This window comes from Emydura macquarii, unplaced genomic scaffold (genome assembly GCF_026122565.2).
Source record: "Emydura macquarii macquarii isolate MOO-44397 ecotype Brisbane River unplaced genomic scaffold, CSIRO-AGI_Emac_v2 contig_1790, whole genome shotgun sequence".
Taxonomy (NCBI): Eukaryota; Metazoa; Chordata; order Testudines; family Chelidae; genus Emydura; species Emydura macquarii.
Genome location: NW_027131927.1, coordinates 5,447 through 30,880, shown reverse-complemented (window position 1 = coordinate 30,880; position 25,434 = coordinate 5,447). Strand labels below are relative to the sequence as shown.

The window sequence follows — 25,434 nt, the reverse complement described above, 5'->3', positions numbered from 1 at the left end:
GGGGCAGGTGCGGGCTCAGGCGGGCCACGGCACACGAGGGCAAAGGGCCAGAGCGCGGCAGGTGGGGGACACGCTTCCTGCTGGCACGGATGGTGGCAGGCGAGAAGACGGGGGCAGAACGCGGAGACCTGTGGCGGAGAGAAGAGCGGGTGAGCAGGGCCCCTGGCCGGGGGAGGGCACCCCGACACCCACGGCAGGGCTCGAGCCCCCCATCTTCTGCAGCGGCAGCACGCCAGGAAAGCCCCGCTGCCATCCAGCCCCACTCAGCGAGCTCCATCGCCTCCCCGGGTTTGGGGGGCTCAGCTCCAGCCCCTCATTTCACCCGGCTCCAAGGCCCCGGCAGGGCTGGGATGATACGACGGGGGGGGGGAGGGGAAGGAGCGCCCCCCATAGCCAGCCAGCCCGCCCGCCCGCCCCGTGATCCCGGCAGCGCCCGCTCCCTGGGGAGCCAGCCCCGAGCGGGACCCCCGGGGCCAGGGGAGAGCCACCCAGGGGTGCGCGATTGCGAGGGCGCGTGTGAACTGGCCGTGCAACGGGGCACGCGGCCCCCGGGGAGGTCCCCCCCTTGCCCCGGTCCCCCCCGCTTAGCTGGGGTCACACTCACTCCATGTTGGCGGCGCGGGGTGGCGGCGCAGCGCGGCGCAGACGGGTCCGGGGTCGGGCGCAGCTAGAGAGCCATGGTGCGCGGCGGCCGGCGGGGCTGTGTGTGTCTGTGTGTCTAGTGGCTGTACTGGGAGATGCGGACTGGATGGGGGGGCGGGGAGGGGCCGCTATCTATACTCCTTCCCCCCGCCCCCCCCGGTACGCATCACTGCCCGTGTTCCTCCGCCCTGCCCGCGGTGCCCTGCGCTCACGCCAGCCACCGCCCCCCCCTCACCCGGCCCGCCCCCTCGGCTGAGCCTCAGGGCTGCGGGACTCCTGCCCCCCCCCCCCCGCCCATCCCGTGCGGCGCCCCCGGGGCGAGAGCCAGGGGCCTATTTCGCGGGGGGGGGGAGGGGGACCCAGAGGACGGTGATGGGGCCGATTGCAGCGGGGTTGCATCAGCTGTAGGGAGAAAGGGGGTAGGGGGAAATGCAGGGCTGACTGCTGATTGGCTGCAGAGCGGCCGGGAGAGGGGTAGCGATTGGCTGCAGGGAAAGCCGGGCTGCCCCCCCCCCCCCCCCCCCCCCGCGGTCGGAAACAAAGGGCTGGGCTTGGTGCAAGCGCTAGGTGACTTCGGAGTCAGTTGTTGGGTGCAGAGTGTCTGCGCTTCCCCCGGGGGGCCCAGCGCCCCCTGTGCCCCCCAAACCTCCCCCCCAGCATCCAGATTTCCCAGCCCCCCTTCCCAAGCACCCAGCTGGGTGCCAGGATCCCCTAGGCTCAGCACCCTGCACCCCCCCTCCCAAACTCCAGCACCTTTCCCCCAAGGCCTCAGCTGGTAGGAGTCACCCTGCCTAGGCTGGGTGCAAGGGGCTGCACCAGACCCTCATCCCCACCCTGAGCCCAGCATCCCAGCTGGTCCCATCTCTGTAACTTGCAGCCTTGCACCCAGCTCCCCTGAGGGGCTGCCCTAGCCCCACGGCACCTGTCCCCTCTCAGCCAGTGCTGGCCCCAGTGCGGTGCTAAGGGGCCTGAGCTGCAGGGAGCAGGGCAGGGGCTCGGTACAGGACGCTCTCCCCTTGCAGTCACCAACCCACTGCCTGCAGCCCCCCTCCCACCCTCATGGGCAGCGCCAGCTGGAGGGGGCTGGGTGGGAAAAGGTAGTCATGGGGGGAGGGGAGGTGCACAAGGGGTTGATCCAGGAACCATTCTTGTGCCATCTGTGGAATACAGGCTCTAGGGATGTTGCTGTGCAGGCAGCCATGGGTAACGGCGAGGCCAGAGCTCATTGATCCCACCTGGGGCTGCGACCCTCCTTGTCTCTGTGTGACTCTGCTGATAAAGTGTCCCCACCTCAGGAGCGTCCCTAAGAAAGGTTAGAACCACCCAGGTTGTAAAGCAGAGGCACCCAGGGGCTGGGAAATTTTAGGGAGGATACAGAAAGACTCAATGAATGGTAAAATAAGCTCTGGCCGGTGAATTTATGCTGACTCTCTGCACAGACAGAGGAGGTCACAAATCATTTGCAATTTGAGCATGAAATATAAAATGTACAAAACATGGGCGGGCAAGCGGCGTGGGAGAGTCAGCACCGAGACGCTGCGTTGGCTTCTCCCTCCCCTGGGTGGGTTTGTCTTGTTTTATCTTCTAGGAAATGGGATTGGACTTTTAGCAGCACCGGCGACACCAGCTGCAGCCCGGCCCAGCTCGCTGCGTCTCTTCTCCCTGTAAGGACCGTTAGTGCCGTTTTTGCTATGGTCCTCGGGGCGGGAGGGAGGTGTCCCTATAAGAACTCCCCACGGCTAACGGGAAGGGGAACGGGGCTGTGGGCACGTTGACAGCCTGACTTGCACTGTTCATCCCCAGCGTGCCAGCCACTTTCCCTTCTGCTCTGTATCCCCATGAACAGGTTAAGCAGGTTGCTGACAGGGCATCAGGTGGGCCGAGATCTCTGTCCTCTGACTCCATTTATTCCAGTGAAATTAATCCACCTTCTCCTTGTGTCCTTGCAAAGACCCATGGGGAGGCCAGAGCAGCCCTGGCCATGCAGCCACCTGCTCAGTCTGTCTCAGAACAGCTCCCCTGGCCCAGGCTGATGCCATGGTCTTTGTCCCTTGGCTCTTTCTACCATGGATCAATAGCCCAGAGGTCGCTGTGTGGCGCCAGCACAGGAGGGAGCAGGGACACGCACCCCTCCCCCCCCCGGCTCTTCCCCTCCCCCTGCTCCTACCTAATCATCCTGCTCTGCATCCTGCCCTGCATCCTGTCCCTGCTTGACTAAACCTGGTGCCCAGCCCAGAGCCCGCTGGAGTAGGGGACAGCCTTGTCAGTGACGGCGAAAGGGAGGCAGCTGTCACTGCAGGTATGGAGGGGGCTGTGGGGGGTTGGGTTAGGGGTGTGGGCACTGCCCCCCCCCATGAGCTGCAGGGTTGGGCTGTGCCCCTTAAGTTGTGGGGCAGGTATGGGGAGATCTCTCTGGCTCTGCATCCAGGGCCAGCTCTGGGTTGGGTGCCCCTTGCCGGGCCTGACCTGGTCTTGGTGGGAGGTGACAGACTGGTATCCTGTGGGGCGATGGGGGGGGGCTGAACTGGAGGCACAGGGTCAGTCTCGTCCCCCTCCCCCTGCCCCAGCCAGCCCTGCTCCCCTCACATCAGAGCACGTGGGAGACCCATGGGTGCTCACTGGCCATGGCGTAGACCCCGGCCATTCTAACCATGTTCCCTGACATGCTTCAGCTCTGGCAGGAGGAGCCAGTGATGTGTCCCCTGTGCCTGGGTCAGGGGTTGGGGGGAGGTGAGCAAGGTCCCACATATGGGGGCATGAAGCCTGGGGAGCCCTGCCAACCGCACTCCACTGCCCCGGGGAACACCACACGGTGGGGGGGGGAAGCATCTGCCGACATGGCTGAGGTCAGGGCACAGGGAGAGACGCCCCTGCCTGGCGTGGGCCTGTTTAGTGCTGAGACAGGGCCAAGGTGGGGTCAGGACAGGTCCAGTCATTGCTGCGGGCTGGGGCAGGCCTGGTGTCTGGTATCCAACGGATCTGTGTTAGGCCCCTTCTTTGGAACAGTCTCTGGGAAGACTCCCCTCGAGGTGCCAGCCCTCCAAGGGGGTCTCGCTCGTCTCCAAGGCAGGCCACGAGGCCTCATCGCCTCCTAGACTGAGCTCCCTCTGGGCTCCAGCCCCCCTGCTCCAACCCCTGATCTCTGCCCAGCCCGTCCAACTGGGAGAGCCTTGTCCGCTCTCTCAGGATTCATGCGCCTCAGCAAGTCTTTCCAGGGACACCCGGCGGCGTTGGCAAACCAGTCGGGTTTCTTAGTCAGTGGCACGCAGCACAGGGGGTCCTTAGTGCAGCGCAGAGTGAAGGAGGTTCAAGCATAGCCCGTTCCGGGCAGCCCCGAGTCCAGCCACGCTGTGGGGAACCCCATTTTCAGGCTCTGTCTCCTCCTTAGTTAGTTCCCAGGTGAGAGAGAGACAAACTTCTTCCAGAGCCCACACTTATCCCTGCTGGCCACCTCCCAGTCTCCCTCCCGGGGTCTGTGCCCAGCTTCCCCGCTGAGAGATCCAGGAGTCACTGGACCTGACGTCGTCTCCTTGGCCCGTGCTGATCTGGGTCAGTTACAGTCAGTTCCTTAGCGCCTCTTTGTTCCACCCAGACAGGGAGGTGGACACACACGGACGCACAGACACTCCTCCCCCCGACCTTTTCCCCCACTGGGTAGCGATGCAAAATATAGGGGAAACTGAGGCACACACAGGACTCATAAAAAATCCTACCAAAAATTCCCACTTCATCACAGCTGGGTCATTGCTGGGTGTTGGGGCTGGGGCTGACTGCCAGCCAGGGAACAGAGCTCGTGGGGGTAGCTGTGTGAGATCCTGCCCTTCCGGACACAACCCCTACCCCGGCCAGGCACTGCAGGCCCCCCACCTCCTAGGCAGCGCCGGCCCGGCTAGCAGCAGGGCTGGGGGTTCAGCCAGGCCCCGGTGGAGGACATGGCCCTGGCTCTAACTCCCCGCCTGGTCCCTGCTGAGCAGGACACATGTCCCTAGGGTGTATTGTGTTGCCGAACAGCAGCACCGTATCCACAGCAACCTCCTGGTATCCAAGTGTGAGCTGTGGGTGGGGCAGGTTGCCATGGAGACCTCCCTGGGTGGTTAGGGAGCTAACAGGAGCCTGCGCTGCACCCCTTCCCACCAGGTGCCATAGGGCCAGCACACGAGGGGCCTGGAGACACCACAAACAAGGCCCCAATGACTGCCCCAGCATGCACAGGCTCACAGCATCCCCGCCATGGGGAAATGGGGGCTAGTGGGTTAGAGCAGGGAGAGGCTGGGACCCCGGATGCCTGGGTTCTCTCCCTGGCTGAGTTATCCGGTGTCACTGTGAGCTCTGCTGTGTGTCCATCCTGCCTGGCCCAACAGCAGCGCGGAGGAGACCTTCCTTGTGTGAATGAGCCCCCCCTGGCTTGCCTCCTCCCCCCTCCCCAGATCTAGGGGGATAACTGCCCCCACAGCCCCTTCAATGGGGGGCCATCCCCACACCTCCGTCGTGGGCTCTGTTGAGAAGAAACACCGTGACGCCGAGACAGCCCCCCCGGCTTTGTTGGCTAGGAGCCATGCTGGCCGAGCATTCGGGGCGGGTGACAGTGCTGGGGGGGATGCGGGTCACACGGCAGGCACCAGCGATGGCTCGGGGGAGGCCAGTGCCATGGGGAGGGGGTGTTTATGGCCCTTCCCCCAAAGGCCCGTCTCGCTCGTTACATCAGGCGGGCTCACCGCAGACCCCTGGTGCTGAGTGGCCATTCCTATCACTCCTGGGGCTCCGGCTGCATCGCATCCCAGTCCCCCTGGTTAAACTGGGGCTGGCAATGGAGCCGCCCTGTCCCCACCGATCCCCACCCCTCTGCTAAGCTGTGCCATGTCCCCTTGGTATTGTATCCATAGCAACTGCCCCCGTCTCCACAGCAACCCCCCCTGGTTTCCATGCAGGCAGCATCTCCTGGGAAAGGATAGGGACAATAGAGGAGTTGGCAGAGGAGCCCGGGGAGGGAGCAGCAGAGACCAGCTCTGTCCCCACAAGAGACCAGCCCCCAAGCGAGATTGCCCCTGCAAAGACAGCAGATATCCCCTCTCCCCCACTGGCTCCACAGTGACTGCCCTCTGGCCTGCTGGGCGTGAGGGGTGCTTGGTGACAGCGTCACATCTGCTCCTGGCGCAGTCTGGGCCCAGGGTAGCCGTTTGTGATGGTTAGGGGTCCTGTCGCCCTCTGCTGCCCCTGTGAAATCTCTGTTTGAAGTCTGGACACCAATAAAATAAGATTTCTCCCACTTAGAACATTTATTACTGTAACAAGGTGCTGCCCTGCATCCACCGGGGCTGGTCTCTACCCAGCCCGTAACCAGCCCCTGGGGGATGAGCCCTGTCGTGTGCCAGGCTGTGCCATGGGGCAGGCCTGCGGCCTCCATGACCCCCAGACTGGGCCTTCGGGTGATCTCCCTCTGGGTGCAGCCCAGCCAGCTGCCTCCTGGACCCCTCCAGGGTGCAATGTCCAGGGAGGAAACATCAGGCAGCCTTTGCAAAACAAGGTAATTACTGATCAGTGCCTGGGAGCACAGAATCTGACCGTCCTTGGGGTAGTGTGCGAGAGGCCGACTGAGGTTAGGGTTGCTGTTGGTGGAAGCCAGGGCGTTGCCGTGCCTTGCTTCCCAGGCGCCACCTCCTCACCCCCTCTGTCCCAACAGAGCCGCGCGTGTGTGTCTGTGACTCCTGCTCTTATCACGGGCTCCTGTCCCCTCCAGGTCATGGCCCCTGCTGCCAGCCATGCGGCATTCACATGCTCAGAGCCAGTCCTTGGCTCAGCGGCAGGAGAATGGTTCAGGCACTGAGGTGGGAAACGCTGGGTTCAGCCCCCTGCTCCAATCACCCCTTCGTTATATAGCAGAAGTGGGACGGGGGAATTGCACCTGGCTCTCACACCTCCGGGCTAAGAGTTATCAGGCCTCCTGCTGCTGTGGTCAGAGCTTGAACCAGGCCCAGTCCAGCAGGCCTGCTCAGAGGCTGCCTGCTGGATCGGGTCCTGCAGGCGAGATGTGGGGCAGATTTCCTATCCAACCCTGGTGATCTTCAGAGCTCCCTGCCCTAGCAGGCCCCGTAGTCCAGCAATCAGGGCACTCGCCTGGAAGAGGTGGATTCAAGGCCCTGCTGTATGTCAGGCAGAGGGGACATTTGAACCTAGGTCCTCCACATTCTGGGTGCGAGCACTGGGCTACTGGTGTGAGGGAGGCACCTCCTCTGCTTGCTCTGAGATAGGGATGAGCTGGCTAAGGTGCCCCCCTCCAGGAGCGAGTTCACACCTGTGAATCTTGAGTAGCTACAGGTGCCTCCCAGCCCTCCGACCTGGCTTTAGGCCCCTAACTCTCTTTGAGGGGCAGGGCTTAGGCCGTACCCAGCCTCGGCATCTCCCCCCAGCTAGATTTTGTGGCTCTCTGATTCTTGGGCGCCTAACTCTCCCCCTGCATCATACAAGGAGCCTGGGTGCCAAACCTGGGTCTGTGGGAGTCCACTAAGTGGCGGGGTGTTGCAGCACCTAAGTCACCTTCGTGAATCCCACCTAGCATGTCCTCCCGACACTGAACAGTTGCTCGCACACTAAGGACCAGAACGTGGATGGCTGTGTGTAACAGCGCCCCCTGGGGATGCCTGCCCTAGCAGTCTGTTTGCATTCAGAGCTCCTTGTCTGACGGCTAGGTGGTGCTTCGTGCAAGGGTTTCCACGTTGACTGATTTCAGCCCATAAATATTGTCGTGAAACTGCTCACAGCGACACCTGTTACCATCCCATCTGGCCGTGTGCTGGAGTCAGTGTGTTCCAAGCACGTGCCGCTGGGTGATCATCTGACAGGAGCATAGACAGACCACAGCTTATGGGAGCCTGTCTCAGCCGACAGCTAATGCTCCGGTCTCCGGCGTGACTTTATCCAGCCGTCAGCTCTCGTTCTGTGTCTGGCTGTGAAATCAAAGAGCCCTCTGCTGTCAGAAAGTGTGTACAGACCGGGATCTCAGCTGCCCTTGAGCTGTCTCTTTATTAAGCTAATTAGACTGAACCTGGGCGGAGGGGAGGGAGGGGGGATCTTTCTTGTAGCTCTTCTCAGAAGCCTTTCCAGTCAGTCACTGTCCTGGTTGCACGGTGGATACCAGGGCTGGGCCCATCACTGCTGCAATTCCCCTGCTGGTCCTCCCCAAACGCAGGGCGTGATTTTTGCAAGCGCTGGTTGATGCGCGGAAGGGCTCTGAGCTGCATGTGCAGGCGCCCACCGCCTGCCAGTGGGGTGGCGTGTAGGAAACGGGGCGGTACTGCTCTGCAGAGCTAGCTGGCTAGACTCTGCCCCAGACACCAGGGAAAAATAAATCCCACCCTGGGAGACCTTAGCAGGCAAAAACCCCCTCTTGCCAACTCCGAGACAAGGAGAATCACATGGAGGGGGAGGGGAAGGCAGCATTAATCTGGGAAGGCGACAATAAATCAACTGCACGCTCATACGGACAGTGAGTGAAGCACCCACCCCACACTATCATGGGCAGTGTCCTTTGCCTCAGTTTCCCCACCTGCCACTGTAAGCATCCAATGTCCCTGTGACCCCCTCACTTTCCCCCTTTCTCATCCGGTCCCCCCTGTTCATGATTCATTGTCTGCAGCTGGTGAAGGCCGAGCCCAGGAGTGCCCTCGGGCAGGTCTGTCTCCAGCCGTGGGGCAGGGGGAGGCAGGACATGGGGCGGGGGAGGCAGGGAGTGCATCGTCGCCTGTCACTGCCCCACTGCCTGTAGCCACCTCTGTGCCGTCTCTGCCCCATTTCACCATGGTGTACGCGATCTCTGCACCATCACCCCCCCATCTGCCTGGGCACCTGTCTCTCGCCCCACCGCTGGATCTGCACCTCCACTGGCTGCCCTGTCCCCCCTCGCCCCCACGCCGGTCCAGGCTCTCGCCCGCTAACGCAGTGACAGCTCTCGGCCGCTGTGCAGCTGCCAGGCCCCGTCCCTACGGGAGCTGACGGAGCCCTGCCGCAGCATTGCAGGGAAGGTTGAACAGCACGCAGGGCTCCTGGGCACCTCCCCACCAGGAAGTCACCCTGTCCTCGTCTGTCCCAGGCCCATTAGCCAGACAGAGGTTGTGGCTGCTGGGGAAGGGACACGTCACTCTGGGGTTGTTAAGTCCTGTCCTGTTGGCCTTTAGCCCCCACCCAGGAGCACGACATTTCACTGCCCTGCCACTCCCTGTCTCCTTCTTCTTCCAGTAACTCATCGGGCGGCTTCGTCTGTCCGAGGTGCTCTTGCCTCCCGCCTTCCTTGGTGCAACCCAGCTGTCGCTCCCTTGGCTTTCCTTCCTCCGAGTCTCCCTTCACCAGCTCCCCTTTCCCCTGCCTGGGTGCGTGGGCGGCCCAGCGACGTCGCCCTGCCTGCAGCGTCTCAGCCGCCCCGTGGGTTCTGCCGGCCGCCCCGCTCCTTTCACGTCACAATCCCTCGCTTTGTGGAGCTCCGCTGATGGCGCAGAGACATCTCCGCTCAAACCCTGCAGGCCTCGAACCTGGGTACCGCCCGGGCTGCTGTCAGCGTCGGGAGCAGATGCTTGTACACAGCACCCAAAATATCATCCTCCCCTTCCCCCCAGTGTCCCCCACGGACTGTATCTCACACTCCAGCTTGTCTTCCATGCCCCAGCTGTCAAAGGAATTGAACAGCTCAGTCTGGTTTAACCTCACTCCATTAATCTCTGTCCGTTTCCCTTCCCTGGCCCCCACGACCTCAGTCTTGGCCATGCTCGTTTTTCTCCCAGCTTAGCCGCTCATCCCACTGCTCCCCTGCTTCAGGGACTGCCCTTAGCGTCGTGTTGCCTGTGCCCCGACACCCACAGCCATAGGGAGGCTCTGACTGGCAGCTCAGAGAACCACATGCAAAGCGCTGACCCCCAGGTGGGCGGTAAGAGAGTTCCTCCCCGACACAGGCTCACAGTTTCACTGGCGTGGGGGGCGGTCCCAGTCTGAATCACGACAGCATCCAAAGGCTGCAGGAGTCAGGGCTCACTGTGCAGGGTGCTGTCCCTGCCCATCCATCAGACTCCCGCTGGGCTGAAATTGGACGCGCCGGGGCTCAGCCTAGAGTTCAGTTTTGCAAGCCAAGGAGGTTCGGCTATTTCACGTGTGGGATGGAGTCACCAGGGGCCGGGCTCTGGAGCCACTCAGGGCACAGCCAGGCAGGACTCTGGTGCATCGGAGTCTGCCACCTCTGGGTCCCACACGCCAGTACAGCCGCCTCCTGAATCTGGCCTCGCAGCGTTCAGCCCCCCTGCGAAACCTCCCTGGAGCGCTCTCCCACGCCCGAAGGGCCAGGCACCCCTGACTTGCAGTCAGCAGCGATTCACAGCCGGTGAGGAAGTCAAAAGGGTTTATACGTTCTCAGGATCACAGCGGAGAAGAACTTTGTTAGCAGATTGACTCGTAGTGACAGCAGCGACCGACTGGGGGGTCTCGGAGCCCTGCTCTCAGCCCCACTCCCCTCGACCTCTCACAGACAATTGCTCTTCCTCCCAGACACCGGACAGACAGCCAGACAGCCCCCCTGCTCCTCCGGTCCCTGCCCAGTCCTTTGTCTCTTTCCCGGGCAAAACGTTACAAGCTGTGGTAGCTGGATTGACCCAGGAGGGCAGAGGGGGGGTTTGCCCATTGTCCGCACGTGGGGCTGGGAAAGGCCCATCCGCCCTCTACGGGTCTGCAATGATCACACATCAGGTGCCGTCACCAAAATACCTGAGTAACATATGGGGGGAACTCAGCGCACACACAGAGCATCTCCACTTCCTCACAACGTGCAAACCGACACATTTCCCCCTCTGTAACCCAGCACCCCAGCGGGGTTAGCAGCAGCCAGCACTGACCCGGGGACCTCAGGCACAGTACAGCAGAACCTGCCACGCTCAGAGCCCCGCATCCCTGAGGGCCACTCTGTGGGGTGACCGTAGGTGGGGGCGGGGCAGGGGAGCAGAGGGATGCTTATGGCCAGCCTTGGTCTCACTCACACACAAACATCTGTCTCAGAGTGAAGCTAAGTTTGCAGATCTGGGCTGTAGCTTTTAAGTGATGAATGCTTAAGTGCAACAACCTCCCCCGACCCCAGCATTTCCTCTGGCTTTGTGTGTGTAACGCTGAGTGTGTGAGCCATGTCTACTGTTATGGTCACGGCTCATGCAGAGGCGTTAGATCAAACATAACTACTCTGGCTGGAAGGTGGCAGTGTAACACGACTTTCTTTCTTAGAGTCCAGGACAGAGGAACAGAGGGCGACAAAGCAGGCTGCTCCCTAGGCAGAGAGGCACCAGGTCACCCCACCTTGTCGAGGCTGCTCTCTGCAGACTGGGTGTGCCAGGGCCAGATCCACACTTCCCTGCAGAGCCCCCTGCCTGCAAGAAGGACCGGGAAAAAACCCTCAAATATACAGTGACAGCCACAATTTTAATGCAGTTTTCAATGCACCCCATGCCCGTGAGTGTGGCTATGTGAGTGTGTCTGTATGCATGGTGCTGCATGTGGGGGGACAGGAGTGTCTCTGGGACAGGGGAGCTCGGAGCCATCTGCATGGGCTCCGTGCAGGGTGTGTGGATCCTGTTTTTGCTGTGGGTCCGTCTCTCGTGCTCAGGGTGCAGATTGTGCCAAGGTCATCATGCCCCATCATTTATACAGCATGCAGCTGGGCACTACAGGAAGTGACCACACCCTCCCCCTCATCCTCTCCCTGAACCAGATCAGGGGCTGGAGTCCTGCTTCCCTGTCTGACCCTATCCAGGGTGGGCGTACACCAGCCATGGCCGAGAGTTTCCCAGCCTGGATTCACGGGATCTTGCTGTAGGGATTCCTCCCGAAGCCTCTTTCCATTCAGCGTTCCAAGGGCTGAGTTCGAATCCAGTTTTCATCCCTCAGGGATCTTTATTTGGCAGGCAGCAGTGCCATGCTGAGTGGATCGGACTCAAAAGCAGGTGGGTGGACGCAGGGCACGTCCCAGCACCAAAGTGACGCAGGACCCTGTCGACCTGGGCTGGGAGGGGCTCAGTGGTGCGGGCGACCACATTCTGTGGGGGACTGGGTGCTCTGGGGTTCACTGGCTTAGGCTGCGTGTGCACGGAGGGGGCTGTAGCTAGGGTGGGGGGCATCTCAGACAATGGGGGGCACTGGCTGGGGTCTGGAGGCTCCAGGGTCACTGGCTCAGTCCATGGGGGGCTTTGCAGGGAGTGGAGCAGGGGGGATGTTGGCTGCCTGACTTCCTATGGAGGGAGAATCTTCCAGGTGAGGTGCGGGGGCAGCTTCCCCTCCCTTTGCTGGGGTCATAGGAGTAGGTGGCCTTACAAGGGTCACACCAAGGGCTCCCCACCCCCCAGGCCAGAGGGGACCGTCCACACTCAGCTGCTTCTACAGGGATTGCAACTCCGGTGCAGTGATGCAGCTGCCTCTGGGCTGAAGCACAGGGGTTGTTTGCCCCCCCAATTTTCAGTGACCTTTGATCTGCCTTTGCAGGGGCCTGGCTGGCTCCAGTCTCTGGCTGCACCGCGGCCCGGAGGAGCTCAGAGTCATAGATACCGAGGCCAGGGGGGATCATTGGGCCTGTCCAGTCTGACCCCCTGCAGCACCCTGGCCCGAGAACCCCCCCCCCCTCAGCGCTGCCTGCCTCAGCCCATCTCTCCTGGCCTAGCTAGACCAGAGACGTCCATGGTGCTGTGCAGGCTCCCCGGGAAGGAGAATCTCCCCACCCCTAGGGCAGCTGTTCCACCAGTTATGTCCCCTCCCCAGTAAACATCTGAACCTTATTCCCAGCCGGCGTCCGTCTAACATCAGCTGCAGCCAGTGGGTCTGGCTCTGCCTATGCTGGGGACAGTAGGGAGCCCCCTGCTCTCTGAAATCGTCTCCCTGGGCAGTACCCAGAGGCCAGGATCATGGCTCCTCTGACCCTCTCCTGGACGGAGACACTGAATCCACTGGGCTTCTTCAGCCTCTCCCTGTCCAGCAGGTTTCCAGTCCCCAAATCCTTCCTGCAGCTCTTCTCTGACCCCTCCCTGCTCGTCCCTGTGCTCTTTGCAGGGAAGACCCCTGAGCTGGGCCCTGGGTCCAGTAATGGTTCCCCTCCTCCCTGAGCTCTGTAGCGCAGGGGTTAGCGCAGTGGTTTCAGAAACCAGCGGGTTCATACCTGGCTAGGGCCTGGGTAGCAGTGTCTGCCTCAGATCTTGTGTCCTTGCACACCCGTTGGTTGCTCCTCAGCTCCTCCCTGGGCTGAGGGGACCTGGGGCCTGCTGGGTACCTGCTGCTGATCCAGCCCAGCTGTGTGCTCGCCCTCTCAGCCCTGCTCTGGGAGACCCCAGCCAGTGGGTCCCCCTGGTCTCTCAGGCTCTGGCGGCTCCCAGCCTCACAGCCCGGCCTGTTTCGGAAGCAGCAAAGCAGGTGGGGCAGGAGCACAGCACAGGAGGGACCCCTCCGCCACATCCAGCTGAGGTTTTCACACCCTCCGCTATTGCCCTGGCTGTCACGTCAGAGCGCGGTGGGAGGACAGGACCTGATGCTCCCACCCCAGGGCGTGGAAAGGAGAAGAGGTTCCAGCCACGCACAGACACTGCAGCTTCACTTCTGCCGCAGACACCGCGCAGGGTCGCCCTGCCACACGGCTCCCCGATGGCGCTCGGACGCTGGCTCTGGCTGTGTCTGCTCGGTGAGTGTGCAGGAAGCGTGCCCTTCTTCCGGGGCGGGGGGGCGTGTCTGTGTGTCCCCCCCGAGTGTGTTTGTGTACGTGTGTGCATGTCCTTGTGGGTCTGTGTGCGCAGGAGTTTGTGTGTCCTGCCTATGAGTGTGTGTGCAAGTCCCTCAGTGTGCGTGTGAGCAAATGTGAGTCCCCGCACGTGGCCCTGCGTGTGTGCGTGCTCTAGTTGTGTGTGTGTGGAAGAACCTGGCCGAGTTGGAGTGATGGGAAAGATCCATACGGCATGACTGTGGCCTCCTCTGCCCGGGTAGAGAGAGAAAGCAAAGGGGGGAGTGTATGGGATAGATAGATAGATATTTGCAGTGTGGTTGTAGCCATGTTGGGCCCAGGATATTAGTGAGACAAGGTGGGTGAGGTTATGTCTTTTATTGAACTCACTTCTGTTAGCGAGAGAGAAGCTTTCGTGCTTACACAGAGGTGTGTAAGAGCCATGGAGGGGTGAATGGCGCGGCTGGAGTCTGCACGCGTCTCCAGTGCCCACGGCTTCAGCACACAGCGATTGTTTCACTCTCTCTCTATCTACCCGAGAGACAAGGTGGGTGAGTTTGTATCTTTCATTGGACCCACGTCTGCTGGTGAGAGAGACCAGCTTTCGAGCGGACCCAGATCGTCTTCAGGGCTGGGAAAGGTACTCCCAGCGTCACAGCTAAAGACAGGGTGGGGCAGATTGTTTAACACACAGAGTTCACACAGACTGTAAGGGACCATGCTAGGTTACTGGGCCCGTTAACACCCCTCCACTTATAGGACAAGAAGTTATGAAGCCAGCTTTGCCAGACAGCAGAAATCATGGTCTTAATAAAGACACTGGATTTACGGCGTATTCCAACGATCAGCAATCCTCTCCCCTTTAGTCCTATGACTCGAGGGGTGTTAACAGGCCACTTCGCCTCGAATGGTCCCCTACAATCTGTGTTCACTCCTTCTGCGATACCGGCTGTTGCATTTAGCTGGGACCCTGCATCAGTTTCCCGGCCCTGAAGAAGAGCTTGGCGTAAGCTCCATCGCTTGTCTCGCTCCCCAGCGGAAGTGGGTGCAATAAAAGCTACGCCCTCACCCCCCTTGTCTCTCAGCTAGAGAGCGAGCGAGGGATTACTGGCTGCTGAAGCCGTGGTCGCTGGAGATGCGTGCAGTCTCTGGATGCACCGCTCCCCCCCTCCTTGGCTTTTGCACAGTGTGTGGTGAAAACCTTGACACTACGTTTGGGAAGGTGTGAGGAACCGAGACGGTGCAGACGCCCGTGGCTGCATCGCGTGTATAAATACCTAGTTGTGCTGCAGGGACGCGAAGCACCCAACGAGGAAGCAGCTACAGAGTTGTGGTTACCTCCCCAAGAAACCTGCTAAAAACTCAAGCAGCTAAAACCAGCCTCCGTGCAGCTAGAAACCCAGACAGAGTGACCTGAGGTCCCCAGGGCTGGGTGGGGAGCTCAGGGCTGCTGGGTGGATGGGGAGAATATGGCCCATGGCAGCTGGGCCTAGCAGAACTGTGCAGAGCACAGGCCTGGCTCTGGGGGAATCGCACCGGGACTCAGCAACGATCCCCACTTGACAAGCGGCTCCAATTAACTACCACGATTCTGGGCCTGATCCTGCAGCCCTTTGGGGTGGAGACTGTTTATACAGAGACACCTCGCCCAGTGCTGAGAGGAGGCCATCTCTGGGGTCGGGTGTGGGGGATGGTTATACAGGGACCCCTCAACTGGTATCAAGAAGCGACTGCCTCTGGGGTGGGGCCCGGGGCTGTTTATACAGGGCCCCTTCGCCCGGCACACAGATACATGCAGCCCATTCTGGGATGAGTCCCGCTGGCTGCGTGGTAGCTGTCACTGCCTCCCTCTGCCCTGTCGCCGTCACTGCCATCTGCTTTCTCTTCCAGCCCCGGCTCTGTGGGTCGCCAGCCAGGAATCCTGCCAGCCGAACGGTGAGTGCCCCTGGCAGCTGCCCGGAAAGGGCAATCTGTCTCGGCAGGGCGCCAAGTGCTAGGGCTGCAGCAACCCCCAGCCCTGAGGCCCCACGGCCGAGGCAGGGCCCCAGATGCCAGTGAGAACCAGGGTGGGATTCCTCTCGATTCCGGAGCCTCCTGCGGCCCCATTTCCAGCTTCTCTGCCCAAACCTCAGGGCTGGGACCTGCCATTTTTTTTTTAAACCAAAAGCAGGGACGCCCCAGATCACAGAGCTCCGGGAGCTGGGGCTGCAAGGGAACCCCAAACGTAGCCAGACTTGGGGTGGACCCTGCCAGGCCAGGCAGAGGGGGACCCCCGTATACCTCCCCAGTGATCCGGAGAACCATCCCCCCAGCCCATCTGGGAATCTGTGCCCGGCTCAGACCTTCTGCCCTGCTGGGAAATCCCCTGGGCCCCATGCTGTGTGGGGGTCCCCCATCCAACCCCATCCCACCCCTGCCCCAGGGGATCTACTAGCTGTCCCTCAGCACACGCCACGTCACCAGCCCCACACATTCAAAGGCAGGAGATCCTGTGAGTGGCTTCAAAATTAGCCAGACCCTGCCTGGTCTTGTGACATGGAGGCTGAGATTCTCCCCTCCCTCCAGATACAGGGTCGCCCCCCCGCCTCCCCATGTGGTCTCTGCCCCTCCCCCACATTCTGCATCTCCCTACCTGCCCCCCACGTGGTTTATGCCCCTCCGCCTGAGGCTCTGCTCCCTTCCTGACAGCCTGCTCTGGGTCTGCCTATGCTGCAATGGTGGGCGGTGATTACGGCTCATGTAGACACACCTGCTCCAGCTCTGCTCCAGCGAGCTCGGGTCCCCAGTAAGAGCTCCCCAGACTCTCCCGCCTGGACGCGCTCTCTGCGGTACAGGAGCCACCTGGGCAGGGTCCGTCTACATCAGCTGCCGTCGCCCCCTGTGACAGCGCTGCAGACACACCCTTGATACCAGGCTGACTCCGGTTTCTCTGCAGCTCCCCGGGCTGGGATCTCACTCCCGCTTCTCCCCCCAGGGTCGCTGCCGGCCCCCGAGCTCGCTCTGAATGTGTCCCTGGCGCACATTGGGGACACGGTTCGTGCGAGGTGCCAGGTCCATAATGTGACTGAGGCAACCCGCGTGATCTTCTGCAAGGACGGGCAGGAAGCTGCGAGCCAACAGTTCACCGTTGGCAAATTCTCCTACGACTTCACCTATTTCCTCTCCGGCCTGGGGGATGCCGGGTATTTCTCCTGCCGGTACCAGCACAAGGCTGACAACAACGAGGTGGTTAATTCCAACCTGAGCACCCCCAGGATCCTGAACCTGACAGGTGAGGCCCTGAACCCCCCCCTCTGGCCCACCCAGACAGCTGGGCAGAGACAGCCCTGACCCCTTGCTGGGACAGGAACCAGTTGCCGTTCCACGCTAAGACGGCTCCGGAGCAGCTGGGGTGTCTGGGCAGGATCCTGCATTCTGTCCCTCCTGTGGGGCAGGGTCTCTCTGCCACCCCCCACCGCCGTGTCTAGGGGAGCTGGCTCCGGCCCCCGGCTCCCCAGAGTGCCCTGTGGTGCCAGCTGAGCAGTGACCGCCTGGGCTCTGGGCCAGCTGCTGCTGAGCCCCACGGATCCTGCACCCCCAGGCCCGCCCGATGCGACGGCCGCCCTCTTGGCCAGCACAGGGGGCTGAGCCTGGATCCGGCACAGCCACATGCACAGCTGGGCACAGCTCGTCCCTGGCGGGGTGGCTCTAGAGGGGCGGCTCTAGGAGGCTCTGGGACCAGAAGCCCTGATTGGCAGAGAAGCACCCCCTTTCCTTTCAGTCCCGGTACCAGCTCGGGCACGATTCAGGCACGGTGCATTGTCCCTGACATCAGCCTAGGCTGGCCTGGGGCTCTCTGCCTGGCCCTTCCTCCTGCCAGCCCAGGGTCACTGCCCAGGTGCTGCAGGGGCCGCTCTGTGTGCAGGTGTGTCCCCCTTGCATCTGGGATCTGAGCTGCCCCCGTTCTACCAGCATTCACTGGGACAGGCTCAGGCCACACGCTCAGGGCGGACATGCACGTGCTGCTGGATGGGCAGAAAAGCTGAGCTGTGTGTGGTGGGGCCTGAGCCGCTGTGGGGCGGGGGCAGGAGAGGACGGGGGAGGAAGGCGCAGGCTGGTATGAAGCCAGGTGCCCACAAACCAGGATCAGCTGCTGCCACAGACCTGGAGGGCGGCTGATGCCATCTTCCCTCGGAGGCAATTGGCTCGTTCTGTGCCGGTGGGGGCAGAGGCGGCTCCTCTGGGGGCAGCCTGGGCCCTGCTTACCCAGCCTGGCTTTCAACACGGCCCTGGGGGTCACTGTGAGCTCCCAGGCTGGGGCCCATTGGTGAGCAGGGACGGAGCTGAGGGGCAGGGAGGGCCGTGGGCAGACAGAGGGTCAAACCTGCAGGACCCAGGAGGAATTGGATATCGGGACACAAGGGCCTGATGAACCTGGGGGACCCAGTGAGGATCAGGAACCCCGCTGCTCCCCATGCCCCACAGCGCTCAGCACCCATCCTGAGAGCAGCACTGAGCTACAGGAGCCTCTAAGCAAGCTGGGCCTTTCCCAAACTCTGCCCAGAGCTGGTGCTGCCAATGGCCTGGGCACAGGGTGGGGGACCTGGCATTAGGGGAGGGGCTTGGGCTGGTATTCGGGCAGCCGTGCTCCCCCGTGGCAAGGTTCCATGCTGGTCCGTGTGTTTGCCAAGGTCCCTGCCTGGCTGCCAAGGGACCGGATGTTGGGGGATTCCCTTCACTCCCTCTGGTGGGGTCTGGCTCCATCCCCAGTGGTGGGAGCTGGGGGCATGTGCCGGCGTCACGGCCCTGGCCCCTCTGGGGCCCTCCTTACTTTACTGCGAATGTTCCTAGGTGCTGGACGTGTCCAGGACAGAAATGACCCTGCCAGCCCAGGAACCCACGCCTCGCCGAGCACTGGTGAGGTTCTCAGCCCCCAAAGCCCCTCACGCTCACTGAGAGTCTGCCGCTGGCCCACAGGGGGAAGGGGGGTTACTTAATTCCCAGCCGATGGCCCATGTTTAGGGAGGAAACTGAGGTGCAAAGGCATTCAGTAACACAGCCAATGTCAGAGCTAGGGACAGAACCTAGGAGTCCTGTCTCCCAGCCCCCTTCCCCCGCTCTAACCACTAGACATCACTCCCCTCCCAGAGTCAAGAACAGAACCCAGGAGTCCTGGCTCCCAGCCTGCCCTCTCGACACCTCACTCCTGCTGGAGCCAGTGATTGAACCGAGGAGTTCTACCTCCCAACCCTCCCCAACCACTAGACCCTACTCCCTTCCCAGAGCCAGCGATAGAACCCAGGAGTCCTGGCTCCTAGCCCCCCCCCCCCGCTCTAACCACTAGACACCACTCCCTTCCCAGAGTCAGGGATAGAACCCAGGAGTCCTGGCTCCCAGCCCTCCTGTGCTAACTGCTTGGCCCCACTTCCCTCATCCCATTGTATGTGCTGGTGTTGCCCTCTAGTGGTGAGCCCAGCTGAGGCGGGCTAGCGGCCTGGGGACAGCTCAGGCCAACCCCCTGAGGGCTGCGAGCCCCTGTGCTAGCAGCCAAGCCGGCCCCTGTATCAGGCTCTGTGCATGGTGCTGGCCACGGGCCGGTCCCAGCTCGGGCACTCATGGCCTGTCTCCTGTGCGCTCTCTTCCAGCCAGGAACCTGTACCTCATCCTGGGCATCTCGGTGGCCTGCACCCTGCTCCTGGGCCTAGTGGGGCTGCTATACAGGGGTAAGTGGCACTGGTGGGGTCCCGGGGGCACAGACGGGCGCTCAGTACCGCCGTGTGGCTCTGGGTGGCGCGCTGAGCCCGCCCTCTGGAGCCACGGCGTGACTCACGGTGTCCAGGAACAACGGGGATGCTCGGGACAGACAGACAGACGGGCGAGGGTGGCACATACGGGCCGTGGAGCCCTCCGGCTCTGGGTGCCAGCCATCCCCTAGACGGCTCCACAGGGCGGGAGCGGGGCGGGCTGGGAGCTGATCACGGGTTCGAGCACAGCCACAGCTCGGCGGGGGAAGGGACGCGGCGGGATGTGGGTCGAAGTGACATTCTCCCTCTGCTTTCCAGTGTCATCGTCCTGGCGAAGAACCAGGTAGGTGGGCGCTCGTAGGGCATTGCCCTGGGACCGGGCCCTGGGGCTTCCCTCGCAGGCAGCATCGGGGGCTGGGAGGGAGGGTGTTTCTGCGTCAGGGCCAAACTGCCCGTGATGAGACCGTTCCCCACGACAGCCAAGCGGGGACGGCGCTGCCAGGGTGCGGGTCCCGTCTGTAGCCAGCCCGGGAGGTGCGGGGCTCCCTCGTCCCCCGGCTGCGGTCTGCCCTCGGCCCATTGAGCCGGCACGTGGGGTCTGCCGGCAGCACCCTGGGGTGGGCAGGTCGACGGAGGGTGTCGGGAGGGGCGTCAGGGGCCGGCACTTGCTGACCCCAGCCGTGCTCATCCTCTGCAGGGAGCCGGGCCCCAGCAGCGGTGGCGTTGGCCGTGGTGGTGATGGGCACATCGAGGAGCAGCTGCACTGTGAGGATTTGTCGGGCTCCCCCAGCCCGGTGTCGGGGGGCTGGGCACCCAGAGCCGGGTCCTTCCCGTCTGGCAGATCTCACCCTCCCTGCCTGACGGAGACGGGCCCCGCTTCCCCCACAGCGACCATCTGCCCCCTGCCCCGTCTCGGGGGTCCCTGCTGTGCATGTCCACAGGCTGACGGGGTGGGATGAGAGGGGCCCCGGGGCCATGTGCGGAGCCAGGGTTTGATGCTGCAAGGGAAAGGGCTAGGGGAGCTGCTGGGGGAAGGACCCCAGTGTGGAGCAAGCGGTGGGAGTGTCTGGGGGCTCCCCGCCCTGGGGATGGAGGCCTGGGGGGGTCATTGGGCTCCCCGCCCTGGGGATGGAGGCCTGGGGGGTTATCGGGCTCCCCGCACTGGGGAAGGAGGAGTGGGGGGGGTCATCGGGCTCCCCGCCCTGAAGATGGAGGCGTGGGGGGTGGTCTCCGGGATCTCCACATTGGGGCTGTAGGGTAGGGGGAGTCTCAGGGTTCCCCACACTGAGGGATGGGGGGTGTCTGGGGTGGGAAACTGTGGGACCTACCCAATCATGTGTTTCTATCTCACCTTCCCCCTCCCCCCCCCCAGATGCTGCCGTCGGCCCGCTGTACAGACCCAAGGTAAGCGCTGCCCCCGCCCCGGCTCCAGCTGTGGGGCTCTGGGCTGGGTGACCTCTGCCTGGGGACGGGTAGAATGAGGCTAGGGGCCACCGGTTTGTTCCACTGCAGCTGGAGCTGACCTTGTCCCAGCAGCCCCAGGGGTGTGTGTGTGGGACCCCATTGCTGTGGGGCTGAGCACCTGGAGGGGGACCCCGCCGCTGTGGGGCTGAGCCATGGGCCACAGGGGCAGAGCAGTCTGAACTGACCCCCGCCTGCCTCTCTTCCAGACACTGCCCCCCAAGAATGACGATGCGGTGACCTACGCGACGCTGAGGTGAGCTGGCGCTGCCACCCCGCCCAGCCAAGGAGTCTGGTGAGTGGGGCCTGGCGCTAGGATAAAGGGGGTGTTTGGGGGGAGAAGGGGGGGGCAGCTGGCACAGCCATGGCTGTGGGGGACAGGCGGCCAGCAGGGGGAGCTGGAGTGGATTGGTTGTGTCCTGTGAAACTCCCTGCTACTGGAGCACAGGCTCTGTGGGGAGGGGGTTACAGGAGCAGGTCGATCCCAGTGGCACCTGCAGCCTGGGAACGTGGCCTTCTGCCCCAGCTCAGCACCTGCGGGGGCGGGGGGGAGGGTTCAGGGAGACGCCTCTCCCCCCCCCCACATTGCTGGGTGTGTTCTGGCCTCCAGAGGATGGCTGGGGCCAGACACCAACCAGACAGAGCCTTGCTGTGATCTGGGTGAGGCGAGGGGGACACAGGCTGGGGCAGTGGGATCGGGGTGGTGGGTCTGGTTGTTGGGTGCCCCAGGGCGGGTGTTGGGGCAGGGGGATCTGGAAGGGCAGGGCTGGGTGCTGGGTGCCCCAGGGTGGGTGCTGGGGCTGTAGGATCAGGGGTGGCGGGCCTGGGTGCCCCGGATCAGGGGCAGTAGGGATGGGTGCTGCTGTGTTGTGGCTGAGCCAGCTCCCGTTTTCTCCCCCCAGGGCGTGGAGGGGACGCCCCATTCCCAGTCGGCTGAGGGGCCCCAGGACTCGCGGGCGCGGTGGCAGGTGCCAGGAGGCGGAGAAGGCGCTGGCTGGGAGCAGGGGCCATGCTGGAGCTTGCAGCCCCAGAGCCCTGGGAGTGGGGTGGAGGCGTCCGGAGCTGCTGAACGCTGCTCGGCCCATCTGGGAGCGGGGGGTGCCCCTGCTCTGCTGCCCCGGGGAGCTGGGGAGAGCTGGTAGGGTGTGACCCACTCCCAGGTTCACCCGGCCTGCAGCCTCTCCCCCATCGGCGCTCTCCCACGGCCCTGGCACCAGGCCCCTCAGCGGCCTCAGAGCCGGGCGCTTCTGCTCCACCCAAGGCAGAAATGGCTGGGGTCGCTTCCTGCTGCAATGACTGAACCAACCGGCCCCCGGCAGTCGCGTCCCTGCGTCCCTCTGTCTGTCTGTCCATGTCTGGGGGGCTGAGCCAACCCCGCAGACGGCAGCTGTTTTCTCTCCATAGCTCCACTGGCGTGTGGCTCTGCCCCAGAGAGGGCCCTCTCTGGCAGGGCTGCGGCTCTGGGGGGAGCCGGGGCCCAGCCACGCGCTGCATCCCGGGACCCTTCCTCGCAGTGGCCAGGAGTCGGCGGGGCTGGGTGTGGAGCAGGCAGGGTGAACTGGGCTGGGGGGGTTGAGTGTGAAAGGGCTGCTCGACTCCTGGCTGGGCACTGATGGGGGGGCACTGCCGTGGAGGTGAGCCCTCCCGCCCCGCTCCCTACAGCGCAGCGATCCATTGGGGCGTCGGGGCCAGCACTGACTGCTATGGGGAAAGTGCCCCCTACTGAGCCCCGCTCCCTGCAGCACCAGCGCCCCCCAGTGTCACCCACCCGCCGGGCAGCTGGCCCACGAGTCCTGCGTCGCTTTGTCTTATCCTCCATTTTCAGGAACATGAGACCAGCTTTGAAAAAATGAATGACCCTGACTCTGTCTCTGTGAGGGATTCAAGTGATGCCCGATGCTGGTCCTAGGGGGTGTCTGGGGCTGGCCACGTGAGGGGGGGGAGGGGGTGCTTGAGACCAGCCCCATGGTGGGGGCTGGGGCTAGCCCCACGGGATGCTTGGCGCTGGCTGCACCGTACAAGGCTGATCCCACCCAGAGGGCAGAACAGGTCCCTGCGTTTTCCCAAGGGGCTGGTGCTGGGGTGCTTGCACTGACTCCCCCAGCGGGTGGTTCTCCTGAGGCGGGGGCTCAGCACTTCCCGGCATCAGGCCCTTGCTGTGGGCGTTTCTTTTCATGTTGGAAAAGGGAGGAAAGTGTCATTTTCCGGAAACTGGCTGATGGTCAGAATCCCTTTCCTAATCCAGTCTGGTGGATGGCCCCGGTGTCCTTGGGGAGGGAGGCTCTGGGGGAGAGGTCCCCGAGCCCGGGCGTGTTACCCTGTCCCCACGTGGCAGACCACGTGCACCGGGCGGAGCTGGCGAGCAGCTGAGCCAGAGCCCTCCGACGAGCCCCGCAAGGAGACGCCCCGGCTAGCGGAGCAGCTGACGTCCTCTGGGGTATCTGGGCCCAGCCTGCAGCGGGAGACGGGCCGGCTGGAGCTGCCCTCAGAGATCATCCTCTGGGACTGCTGCCTTCCCAGACTGCTGGGCAAGGAACCCTTTGGGGCCTGGCATGCCAAAGAGTTTCTCCAAGGGATTGTTCCAAAGCTGGGGGTGTAGCACCGATCCTGGAGCTCTGGGACAGTTCTCCAATCCCCCGGGCCAAGGTACCAGATCACTGGCAGGAACGTGGGCCATCGCCTGGGAAGGAGGAGCAGGGCAGAGTGACCAATGAGACCAGCCAACAAGAGAAGAGGAGAAGAGCCCTTGCCACTGCTAGCTAGTGACCCCAGTGTGAGGGCAGGGAGCCAGGACCTGTTTCCCCTTCTCCTTCCGGCAAGAGTCTCCACAGCTGTTTTCACTTCCTCCTGCGCTGGCACTTTGGGTCAGAGAGTGATTTTCCAGAGGGTGGGAATCTAGTTGTAACCCTTCTGCCAGACCGAGTCGGCAGCAGCAAGGGCCGGGTTCTATATCGAGGGGTCCCTCTCAATGATATAACACCAAACTGGCTCGAGCCCCCACCCAGTCACCTGGGAAATTACACACTCTTCCCTGGGCGCCCCCCAAAGAGCAATACTTCCCCTCTCGCAAGCACAGAGTCTGAGTGTAGAAAGAAACCTTTTAATAGCAAAAGAGAGATAACACCGCACTGGTTTGGGAAATGGTGCAAACAGAGTTCATGAACTCAATGAGCCAAACCCATCCCAGAATACAGGGAGTGTCCTTCGCCTCGCCCTTCCTTCTTCCCCCTGTACTGACCGCTGTAGTTGCAATGTCCACCTCTGGGGTGTGGCTCCACCCCCTATGCCGCTCCTGTCCGACACAGGCTTGACCAGGCCCCCTCTGCTGCTGTCTCCTACCACCTTCGGGCCTCACTGAGTCCCCGACCGCTGGCAGCGACCACGCCTGTTTCCCACCGACCGCTGGTACTACTCCCTGCTCTGCACAGGGCTCACTGGGGTGCCCATCCATGGCTATTGGCCAAAACAGTTCAGGATGCAGCCCCGTGCTCTGGGTGTCCCTAAACCTCTGTCTGCCAGGAACTGGGACTGGATGACAGGGGATGGATCACCCGATACATTGCCCTGTTCTGTTCATTCGCTCTGCAGCACCTGGCATTGGCCACTGCCAGAAAACAGGACTCTGGGCTAGCTGGCCCATTGGTCTGACCCAGTCTGGCCATTCTGATGTTCCTACAGATATTGCAGGGAATTGCCTTATCTGTCACATTGGGTTTAGCTCCTAAGTGAGCGTTTGACTGTGGGAAGTAGGTGAATGTTCCTAAAATGGTACAATGCCCTGCACCAATGAAAGGTGGTCGAAGGGGTAGGAAAAGGCGACAAAGACTGGATTAGTTCAAACAAAAAGAGCTACTGATGCTAGCAAAGGTCTGTGTTCGGGTCGGAACTGATAAATAAGGAGTGGATAGGGACCGGAAATCAATGGACTGAAGCTGGCGTGTCAGAAATTAGGCCGAATTGGTGAACAAAATAATGATTGGATGGGTTTGTGACAAAGGACAATATCCTGGATAAACCTGACTGAAGTAAGCTAAACCGTATTGAAGATGTTTTAATACCTCTGGGGTTCACTCTATGGGGTCAGTGTGGGTTTCCTATTCTCTGTCTCATTGCTCGTCCCCCTGGTTCCTGCCCCATGAGGAGTGACCCATCTCCCATCTCTGTCCCAGTCAATGCTCTGGGTCCCCCTGTCCCGTCCCCTGCGCCCATCTGCTTCCCACAGTAACTGGCCCCAGCTGTTCAGTCCCACCACAGAGGAGCCCCCGACCCTAACCACCCTCACCGCCTGGCCATCACCCCTCAGCTCTGCTGCAGACTTTTGCAATTAGGCACTCGTTACTTGGGGGGGGAAGGGGGCACCCAGTACACTGTCTCCAGAGGGCGCCCCAGGGCGCTAACCAAAGGCAGGGCACATCCTTACGGGGGCCCAGCCCGGCCCTCGTGCACCCAGCACTGGGAGTGCCCTGAGCCCTGGTTGCCATGGCGCTGCCCAGGGGCCTGTCCCTGCACTGTGACAGTTCAAGGGAGGAGGGTGAGGGGTTCACATGGCTCCCCCCGGCCCCAGGGTGCCTGATCTTTTACCAGCCTCCTAGACCCCCCCGCCACTGGGCTGCCCATTCCCCACCAACTCGCTCTGTGTCGTCTGCACTGGTCCCCCCCTCCCTGACTCACCCTGCTCCCAGAGGGGGGATAAACATATGAAACACCCACCCTAGGGCGAGCCAAGGCCCCATATCTCCCTGCTGCCAGCGGGAGAGTCACCACTGGGTGCTCCTCTTTGGCCCTGTCCACACTAGGCCATTAACCGTGGTTGGAGACTGGCCAGCTGAGATGTTAACTAGCCCAGCTGTAAACCCTCGTGCAGGCCGAGCGTAGCCCCTTGAACCGTGT

At 62.4% G+C, this 25,434-nt stretch overlaps 1 protein-coding gene across 2 annotated transcripts; it reads left to right on the top strand.

Annotated features, from left to right (window-relative positions):
• Positions 1–42: 42 nt before the first annotated feature.
• On the top strand, positions 43–22,425 carry LOC137158672 (uncharacterized). 2 transcript variants are annotated; one of them, XM_067556482.1, is made up of 12 exons: positions 5,939–6,166; positions 10,891–11,606; positions 13,252–13,324; positions 15,251–15,295; positions 16,335–16,631; positions 18,191–18,256; positions 18,985–19,062; positions 19,402–19,426; positions 19,781–19,848; positions 20,456–20,487; positions 20,754–20,839; positions 21,447–22,425. In XM_067556482.1, exons 3-11 carry the CDS (start codon positions 13,288–13,290, stop codon positions 20,802–20,804), a joined length of 699 nt encoding a protein of 232 aa, XP_067412583.1. In that variant the 5' UTR covers positions 5,939–6,166; positions 10,891–11,606; positions 13,252–13,287; the 3' UTR covers positions 20,805–20,839; positions 21,447–22,425. The 2 variants fall into 2 exon arrangements, with proteins under 2 accessions (XP_067412582.1, XP_067412583.1); XM_067556481.1 differs by lacking the exons at positions 5,939–6,166; positions 20,456–20,487; positions 20,754–20,839; positions 21,447–22,425 and adding an exon at positions 43–149 and having other exon boundaries at positions 19,781–20,091.
• The last annotated feature ends 3,009 nt before the right edge of the window (positions 22,426–25,434 follow it).

What these genes read in the sequence shown, in the direction of transcription:
- LOC137158672 (XM_067556481.1), top strand. Translation starts at nt 13,288, where the DNA reads ATGGCGCTCGGACGCTGGCTCTGGCTGTGTCTGCTCG. An exon ending in AGTGGGGCTGCTATACAGGG is followed by an intron (nt 19,063 to 19,401) that starts GTAAGTGGCACT and finishes TCTGCTTTCCAG; the next exon opens with TGTCATCGTCCTGGCGAAGA. An exon ending in TCGTCCTGGCGAAGAACCAG is followed by an intron (nt 19,427 to 19,780) that starts GTAGGTGGGCGC and finishes CATCCTCTGCAG; the next exon opens with GGAGCCGGGCCCCAGCAGCG.